Source organism: Nicotiana attenuata, unplaced genomic scaffold, assembly GCF_001879085.1.
Source record: "Nicotiana attenuata strain UT unplaced genomic scaffold, NIATTr2, whole genome shotgun sequence".
Taxonomy (NCBI): domain Eukaryota; kingdom Viridiplantae; phylum Streptophyta; class Magnoliopsida; order Solanales; family Solanaceae; genus Nicotiana; species Nicotiana attenuata.
Window position 1 is genome coordinate 1,792 of NW_017671781.1, and position 9,992 is coordinate 11,783.

The 9,992-nt window shown below is 43.2% G+C and overlaps 1 protein-coding gene across 1 annotated transcript; it reads left to right on the forward strand.

Annotated features, from left to right (window-relative positions):
* Positions 1–1,211: 1,211 nt before the first annotated feature.
* On the forward strand, positions 1,212–3,813 carry LOC109210183 (putative uncharacterized protein DDB_G0286901). Its single transcript, XM_019373559.1, has 3 exons — positions 1,212–1,395; positions 2,500–2,579; positions 3,328–3,813. The coding sequence occupies exons 1-3, from the start codon at positions 1,212–1,214 to the stop codon at positions 3,811–3,813; spliced, it is 750 nt and encodes a 249-aa protein (XP_019229104.1).
* Positions 3,814–9,992: the final 6,179 nt, after the last annotated feature.

Sequence of the window (9,992 nt, forward strand, 5' to 3'; positions counted from 1 at the left end):
ACCGTTCCTATAGATAGGACAATGGTGCAGTCCAAACCGTTACAATATCCCTATCTATGCGTACGGTTTTCAAACCGTTGCAAATAACCGTTCTAATAGACCTATTGTAACGCCGAATCCCGGAACGCGTCCAAATCCATCCCAATATACCTATAGGGACGGTTAGCCTATCTATTGCAACAGTTTTAGAAGGGTTGCCATAGCTGTAATTTCTAGTAGTGCACAGTCGGTATCCAATAAGTATCAAGACTAACCTCGGTGGAGTAGTGACGAGGTACAAGTGAAGACACTCACTAGACAAATAAACTGTGCAGTATAGAAGTATAATACTAATAACAAAAAGCGAAAATCAGTAAATGGCGACAAGAACCAACAAGTGATATAAACAGTAAAACAGTAAGAACACCGTGATATATCATTAAAACCAAATAGGGAAGCATAAAGGACAATCAATTAATCAAGTCGTTCTAACACACGTTTCACAACGAAATCACTCTGTGGTACCTCACCTCATAGTCACAAGTCACGGGTCTAAACCCACCATCATATACTCACGACACCTCGTGCCCACATCTCGCATCACAACAGCACGGACAACTCACGTGCCAAAATCTCAATCTGCCCGGCATGATCACATGCTTACATTTACAATCCACCCGGCATGGTCATATGCTCACAATCACAATCCGCCCGGTATGATCACAGGCTCACAACCACAATCCGCTCGGTATGATCATAGGCTCACAATCACAATTCGTCACAGGCTCGAAATTATCATGGAAACAGATAATACATGGACACATGGGCATAATCAATAAATGTCAAGTTTCATACTCCTGAGCTAATATAAGTGGCATGCTACGGTATATGCTTGTGCGAGTGTACTGATATGTAGGGATTTTGACTACTTATTTGCAGTCTTTCACTTTCGTTTTAGCTCAAAATTGCATAAATGCAGTCCCCAAAACTAATGAAATGTGCTTTCTTGCAGGAGTGTTGCAATATGAGCCAAAGAAATGAAAATCAACTCTAGAATGAACAAATTTTCACAAGGACCACAACGAGGCTAAAAGGGGCACAGTGCGGACCGCACAAAAGTGAGTGCGGCCGCAGAATATGAAGTTCAGAGAATTGTATCTTTGGGCCATGAATAAGTGCGGACTGCACCATTATTGTGCGGGCGCAGGATGTCAATTGTGGCCGCACTCATAATGGTGCGGTCCGCAGAAGTGAAGAATTACAGAGCCATGTTCCAGTCCAAGTTCAAGTATGCGGCCGCACTCAGAATTGTGCGGTCCGAACAATCAAGTGAAGTGCAGCTGCATCCCACTTTTATGCGACCGCAGAAGGACCAGTTGACCAGTCAAGCTCTGAGTGCGGACCGCACACAGAATTGTGAGGCCGCACAACCTCCGCAGGGGCAGTTTTGTCAGATATTTTCAGCTTAGTATAAATAGATATTTTTGTCATTTTTAGGTTAAGTTTTGTTTTGGGAGAGCACCTGAGCCGTTTTTACTTACTGTATTGGGTAACATTGTACTACTTTAGCATTTTAACATTAGATATTCTTTCCTTAATCATCTATTATAAATTTTATCTTAGTTTTTTCTTTAATTTCTGCATTTTCCATGAGTAGCTTAATTTCTAGCTAGGTTTGTGACCCAACCCTAGTGTGGGTACTTAATGGGTGTTTGATTTAGGGCTTGTTTGTGAATGGGTTAGTGATATTTAGCCTAGTTCTTGCGTGAATTCAAGAATTAATGGTTGCAAACATTGATTCATGCCTATTTGACTTAGTCTCTACTTGAGAAAGAGAGACTAAGTCTAGGAAAACTTGGCTAACAAGAAATTAGGGTGAACTCAAGAAATTGATAGCCCCAATTAAAGGGTTGAATCTAGAGATAGTAAGACCCGACATGAGTATTTATCACTTGTTTGGTGCAATACCCATTTGGACTTGAGAAAGCCAAATTGGGCAAAACACTCTAACTACCGAGAGGTATTGAGTGGGTGATTGTGTGCGATTGCTATATTACAACCCCGACCAATCAAACTTGCCCTAGAGTTTACAACCCGTTAGGTAACCACCTAGGTCAAAGTCACAACCCTAGACCTTTTATAAACTTGAACAACAACCAAAACAAAAAATATTGTCTCTTAGCTTTACAATTCCAATAATTAGCATGATCAATAGAAGTAGAAACAACAACCAATTATGTGAAAGTGTAATTCGAGGCACATCATATATTCACGCTAGGTGTATACCTAATCCAAATTCTAACTCCCTGTGGATTCGACCCCGACTTGCGTTAGATTTTTATTATTGCTTTGACTGCCTCACGACCTNTCACGACCTATATTTGATTGTGAGTTTGGGCGACATCAAGATTTGGCGCCGTTTTCGGAGACTTAAACGGATTTAGCTATATATCTAGGTTTTTGTGTGATTTGTCTTCTTTTCCTTCTGAGTCACTAAGTTTGTTTTTGAATTGATTTTAGGTACGAAAATGGCTCTCAACAAAGAGCCCATTTGGAATTTGCCAACGGGGGAGAACGTGGATGATGACCAAGTTGATGAGGTTCTTTTTGAACCTCAAGAAAATAGATGAGGCTACCCACCACAATGTTCCCGTCCGTCCCCCACCTCCACCAAAAGCAGCATCACACCGACAGTTACCGAGCGAGGGTTATGCAAGTGCTATAGTCCCGCCCCGCATTAGGGCGGGCAACTTCCAAATCACCAATGTGATGCTTACACTACTTGAGCAACAGGGATTCTTCACCGGGGCTCTGAGTTAAAATGCTTACAAGCATCTTAAAGGGTTCGTGGATACTTGTTTGGGGAGCAAGCAAACAAATGTCTACGAGGACGCGCTGCGGTTGAGGCTATTTCCCTTTTCTCTACGGGGAAAGGCGTTGGACTAGTTAGAAAGATTGCCCAATCATTCCATCCATACATTGGATGAGTTGGCGGAAACATTCATTGCCAAATTCTTCTGTCCGGGACATATGGCTACACTTCGGGATGAGATTCTTACATTCAAGCAAGAACCCAATGAGCCATTGCACGAGATTTTGGGAAAGATATCATACCATGGTTAAAGAGTTCCCGAATAATGATATGACCGAGGCCATGATCCAACAAACCTTCTACTGGGGGATCAACACAACAAATCAATATGTGGTAAATCAACTCGCCAGTGGGGACTCCATGAACATGCCTTATGCCGAAGCTTGTGAAATTCTTGATGAGCGGATACCTGATCGGCATGGCAAAGTAAAGCCAATGTTCCTCACGGTGACCCAAATGTCATTCACCTACACAAGGAGCTACATGATCATGGGCAAGCTATTTCCCAGTTGACAACTACAATGAACCAGTTGGCCAAAGCTCTGCTTCAACAAGTTCAAGGTCCGATACAAGTGAATGCGATGGAAGGTGTGAATATGATGATAAACAAGAGACGGCAACATGGTCAACAAATGCAAAGCCGTCCAAAACAATTCATGAAAGATGATAGTGGTTATGATAAAGGTGATTCATTTAATGAGCAAGAAGAAAAAGTGCAGTATGTCAATAATTATCAAGGCCAAAGAAACAATGCTCAAGGAAAAACTCAACAACAATGGCTGTCACAAGGAAATCAAGAAAATTGGAACAACCAAGGCCACCAAGGCAATTGGAGTGGCGGTAACAATGAGCAAGGAAATTGGAATAATAAAGGTAATCAAGGCAATTGGGGAGGTAATCATCAAGGCACTTGGGGTGGCAATAGCCAAGGAGGGTGGAACAACAATAACAATCGGGGGTAGGGTTTTCAAAGGCCCCCGATGTTGCAACAGCCAAGAAATCCACCTCCCTATCCTTCTCAAGGTCCGAGCTCGTCTAACAATGAGATGGGTAGAATTGAGAACATGTTTAAACAGATGATGGAAAAGAATGCCAACTCCGATGCTCAATTAGCCACTCACAACACTTCAATCCGCAATTTGGAAGTTCAATTGGGCCAAATCTTGAAAGCTTTGAACACTTGTCCTAAGGGGGCACTACCAAGTGATACGATAGTGAACCCAAAGGGTGGGAATAATACAGGACATGATATGGCCGTGAATGCAAGAAGTGGAAAAGGAGGAGATGCAACTACCTCAAATCAAAGAAGAATTGTGGATGATGATGTTGTGGTTCAAGAAGATAAATTCCAAGCAATGTGGTTCAAGCTAATGAAGAAGTGAGAATTGATATTGATGAAAATGTGGAGGAGACGCAAGAAGAAGTGAACCCATCTAGGGAACACGTGATTGACATGCCGGAACCGGTAGTGCCAAAGGCTAAGGCACAAATGCCAAGGCCTCCTCCTCCATACCCTCAAAGTCTTGCAAAGCAAAATAGTGAGAACCAATTCAAAAAATTTATTGATATGATGAAGAGTTTGTGTATCAATGTACCGTTGGTTGAGGCTTTAAAGCAAATGCCGGGTTATGCAAAGTTCATGAAGGACGTGGTGACCCAGAAAAGATTGATGAATTGTGAGACTATCAAGATGACGCATCAAGTGAGTGCTATTGTGAACTCAATGGCTCCGAAATTGGAAGATCCGGGCGCTTTCACAATCCCTTGCACTATTGGGACTGCCAACTTTGCCAAAGCTTTATGTGATCTCAGGGAAAGTATCAACTTGATGCCCTATTGAGTTTTCAAACCTTTGGGAATTAGGCAACCAAGACCCACATCCATGAGGTTTCAATTGGAGGATCGTACAATGAAGAGGCCTTTGGGTATTATTGATGATGTGTTAGTTCGTGTTGACAAGTTCATCCTCCCGGCAGATTTTGTGATTCTTCATTGTGAAGTGGACTATGAGGTGCCTATCATTTTGGGAAGACCTTTCCTCGCTATGGGGAAGGCTCTTGTTCATGTGAAAGCCGGTGAGATCACTTTCCGAGTGGGTGACGAAAAGGTGGTCTTCCATGTGTGCAAATCTATAAGGAAACCGAATAGCAATGAAGTTCGTTCTTTCGTGGATTTAGAGACCGATGTGATTGTTGATGATGCTAGTGCCACAATGAATGTTGAGGACAAATTGGAAGCCATATTGCTCAACCTCGAAGATGAGGAGAATGATAGCTATGTGGAATGTGTGAATATATTGCAAGGAATGGGGTCGTACACTTATGATTCCCACAAGTTATCCTTGGATCTTGAGAACCTGAAGACTCCGCCAACAAAGCCCTAAATCGAGGAGCCTCCCACATTGGAGTTAAAGCCATTGTCTCTGCATCTCAGGTATGAATTCCTTGGCCCTTCTTCTAATTTACCGGTTATTCTTTCCTCGAATTTCACTAACATGCGGGTGGAGTCCACATTGGAAGTTCTAAAAGGAGTAAAATACCAATCGGTTGGGCATTGGCGGATATCCAGGGAATAGGCCCACATTTTGCATGCACAAGATTATTTTGGAAGAGGGTGCCAAACCCCCCGTTGAACATCAAAGGAGGCTAAATGAAGCAATGCAAGAGGCGGTAAAGAAGGAGATAATCAAGTGGTTGGATGTCGGGGTTGTTTACCCCATTTTCGATAGCTCGTGTACCTCTCTGGTGCAATGTGTCCCAAAGAAAGGGGGCATGACTGTGGTAACAAATGATAAGAATTAATTGATCCCCACAAGAACTGTCACCGGGTGGAGAGAGTGCATGGACTATAGGAAGCTCAACAAAGTCACTCGGAAAGATCATTTCCCGCTCCATTCCTTGATCAAATGCTTGTTAGGTTAGCCGGACATACTTTTTATTGCTTGCTTGATGGATACTCTGGCTAAAATCAGATTCTAATTGATCCTGAAGACCAAGAGAAGACCACTTTCACATGTCCTTATGGTACTTTCTCGTTTTCAAGGATGCCATTTGGGTTGTGTAATGCACCAGGCAACTTTTCAACGATGTATGATGGCTATTTTCACCGACATAGTGGAGGATATTCTTGAGGTCTTCATCGATGATTTTTCTTTGGTTTGGAATTCTTTTGAGGATTTCTTAAACAATTTGGATAGGGTTTTGGCTAGACGTGATGAGACAAATTTGGTGTTGAATTGGGAGAAGTGTCACTTCATGGTTGAGGAAGGCATTGTCCTCGGTCACAAAATTTCAAAGCATGGTATTGAGGTCGACAAGGCTAAAATTGAGGTGATCTCCAAACTCCCTCCTCCTACATCCATGAAGGGAGTGAGGAGCTTCTTTGGTCATGCGGGTTTCTATCGCCGATTCATCAAGGATTTTTCCAAAGTGGTGAACCCCTTGCGTAAGCTTTTGGAAAAGGATGCCAAGTTCCATTTCAACGAAAATTGTATGAAGGCATTCGAATTTCTCAAGTTCAAGTTGACTAATACTCCTATTATCATCGCACCGGATTGGAGCTTGCCTTTTGAGCTCATGTGTGATGCTAGTGATGTGGCAGTTGGAGCAATTTTGGAGCAAAGAATCAACAAAATCTTCCATCCGGTCTACTATGCTAGCAAGACCATGAATGATGCCCAAGTGAACTATACCGTGACCGAAAAAGAGCTACTTGCTATTGTTTTTTCTATGGATATGTTTCTCCCGTATTTGATGGGTACAAAGGTGATTGTTCACACCAACCATGCGGCGCTTTGATATTTGACGAGCAAGAAGGATTATAAGGTAAGGTTAATGTGGTGGGTGCTTCTATTGCAAGAGTTTGATCTAGAGATTCAAGACCGCAAGGGTAGTGAAAATCAAGTGGCGGACCACTTGTCATGATTGGAGGAGGAGGGGAGGCCACATGACAGCCTTGAGATCAATGATTCATTTCCCGACGAGCAACCCCTAGCCGTTTCAATGACTGGGATGCCATGGTTCACAGACTTAGAAAATTATCTAGTGAGCGGCATTGTACCGAATGAGTTCTGTTCAAACCAAAGGAAGAAGCTCAAACGGGATTGCCTTGACTATTATTGGGATGAGCCGTATCTTTTCCGGATATGTACCGATGGTGTGACCCGACGATGTGTGCCGGAATAAGAACAAATGGGAATTCTTGAGGCTTGCCATTCTTCACCATATGGTGGTCACCATGGTGGAGCGACAACGACTACAAATGTGTTGAGTTGTGGATTCTATTGGCCCACTCTCTACAAGGACGCTAGTGATCTAGTCAAGGGTTGTGATGAATGTCAAAGGGCTGGTGGGATTTCTAAGAAGAATGAGATGCCCCTCACCACCATCTTGGAAATTGATATCTTTGATGTTTGGGGTATTGATTTCATGGGACGTTTGTGAGCTCTTGTGGGAACACTTATATTTTAGTAGCTATGGACTATGTGTCAAAATGGGTTGAAGCTGTGGCTTTACCCAACAATGAAGCTCGAAGTGTGGTGGCATTTTTGAAGAAGAACATCTTCACAAGATTCGGTACTCTTAGAGCCATTATTAGTGATGGGGGTTCGCATTTTTGCAACAAGGCTTTTTATAGCTTACTCACCAAGTATGGTGTCACTCAACAAAGTTTCGACCCCCTACCATCCTCAAGCAAGTGGACAAGTTGAAGTCACCAACCGGGAGATCAAGAGTACTTTGTCAAAAACTATGAATGCCAACAGAACGGATTGGTCAAGAAAACTTGATGATTCTCTTTGGGCTTATAGGACGGCTTACAAAACACCGATTGGGATGTATCCATATCGATTGGTATTTGGGAAGGCGTGTCATCTTTCGGTGGAACTTGAGCATAAGGCTATGTGGGCTTTGAAGAAGTTGAACCTTGAGTGGGATATCGCCGCAAACTTAAGGGTGGCACATTTGAATGAGCTTGATGAATCCCGATATCATGCCTACACAAGTTCGTCCCTTTACAGGGAGAAGACGAAGTACCTCCATGACAAGTACATCCACAACAAGGAGTTTAAAGAAGGTGATCTTGTTCTATTGTTCAATTCCCGGTTACGGATGTTTCTTTGCAAGTTGAAGTCAAAATGGAGTGGCCCCTTTGAAGTGGTGAATGTAACTCCCTTTGGTGCTCTAGATTTGAAAAATAAGAACGATGAGGTGTTTATAGTCAATGGGCACCAGGTTAAACATCATTTTGGCAAGGTTGATGATGGCCACATTGTGGCGGTTCTTCGTTTCAAATGATCGGTAATTTGCGTCGTGCCGCGATGTTAAATCAGGCGCTTCTTGGGAGGCAACCCATGTGTCTTTTTTCTTTTTCTTGGTTTTCATCTTTAGATTAGGTAGGCTTTGTGCTAACTAGTTTTGAAGTGCATGCAAGAATGGGTGTGTATTGCAGGGACTGTGCAAGAAAAATTGGATAAGTGTCACAAAAGTGCGGACCGCACCAGAATTATGCAAACCGCAGAGTCACTCTATGACCACACAATTCTGTGTGCGGTCGCACAGCTGCGACCAAAAGTGCATGCTCTCTGAAGATTGGCCTGTCAAAATTCATTAACAATTTGCGGCCGCACTCACTTTTGTGCGGACCGCAGAGCTTCTTCACAGGGTCAGGTAAAGAGTGCGGACCACAGTCTAAATTGTGCGGCCGCACTCAGGTAAGTTCAAGGCCCAGCTGGGTCAACCTATAAATAGGGTTTTTCAACACTATTTGCACTTTACACTTTCTGAACTCTCGAGCCCTAAGCAAACATAGTGTATACCCCATTAGTTCTCAAACTTCAAGCATTTCATCTGTGTAGATTCTCACATGCATCCTTCATTACTGGTATGTTCATTTCGTCTTTAGATTTTTCATCTTCTCTTAGTTTTGTTCTTTTGTCTAGAGTTATTTTCATGCCTAAAAATGTAAATTCATTTTTACTTAGAATCATATGAGTAGTACCTTAAATGTTAACTGGGGCCTGGGTAAGCAGCTAATCATGTTTAATTGCTAAAACCTAGTCTAATATGTGAGAAAATTGCATGAGACGTAAAGTAGTGCCGTGCAATTTAAATTAGGCGGCCGCATACATTTTTGTGTGGTCTGCAGTTGTTATTGTTAGGGTAAAATTGATGCTTGATATGTGCGGACCACACTCAAAATTATGCGGTCCACAGTGAAATTATGCGGTCGGCAACAAAATTGTGCGGTCCGCACTGTTGAAAGATCCGAGAACCCAGTAGTCTGAACCTGGGGCTCTGTAGCCACACTCAAAATTGTGCGGTCCGCACTATTGGTTGTACGACCACACTGTAAAATTGTGCGGTCCGTACTCGGCTGTCTGCAGCCACACTTACTTTTGTGCGATCCGCACTGCCTCTTCTATAGTCTGATTCCTGCAACTGTCTTGCATATATGTGCTATGAACCTGAACTCTAACTGATTCTCTTGCTAGGTATTGCAGACAATGGTTCATTCATGTGGCAGAGGTGATACATCAAAAGGGAGGGGTGAGCCCTCCCGAGGCCGAGGCCGAGGCAAGAGTAACCTACCACTTGCCATTTAAAGAGCCATAAGCAAGAAAGTAACCGCCAAAAGAGCTCATGAACCCTCTGAGTCCAGTGAGTATCTCCCGTCTAGGGAAGCTTCTAAGGGTAACTTTGTGCAAGCAATGCCTGAGACCCAATCTCAACAAGTCCCGGGTAGATTCCACTTAGTAGATGAGTCATCTTCCGCTGCTAGTTCTTCTGAAGGTTTGGAAGAGGGTAGCCAAGATTCTGAGCCCTCTTCCTCGTATGCCCTGGCTACACCAATCAATGTAGATGATGATGATGATGATGTCCCGGATGATTGGAGAGGAGGTGACACTCGAGTGGGAAGCCATGAGAGGTCGAGGAGAAGAGAGATGTGGGAAGACAGATTTGTCAGTTTAACAGCCTTCGATAGATTTACAGAGTGGTGGCCCGAGAGATCGCTCACACTTGAGCGACAGTTCTTGATGTAGGATTCGTACATTCACAATCCAAATGTCCTTAGACAGTTTCGGGAGCGAAAGGGTTGGAAATGGTTCACCCAAAGTGTCATCGATGCAAATGAACACTTGGTT

Bases quoted from the DNA above. Each gene is read 5' to 3' on its own strand.
- LOC109210183 (XM_019373559.1), top strand. From the start codon at position 1,212: ATGGTGCGGTCCGCAGAAGTGAAGAATTACAGAGCCATGTTCCAGTCC. The intron at 1,396-2,499 runs GTGAGGCCGCAC...AATTGATTTTAG, and splicing joins TGCGGACCGCACACAGAATT to GTACGAAAATGGCTCTCAAC. The intron at 2,580-3,327 runs GTTCTTTTTGAA...CACCTACACAAG, and splicing joins ATGATGACCAAGTTGATGAG to GAGCTACATGATCATGGGCA.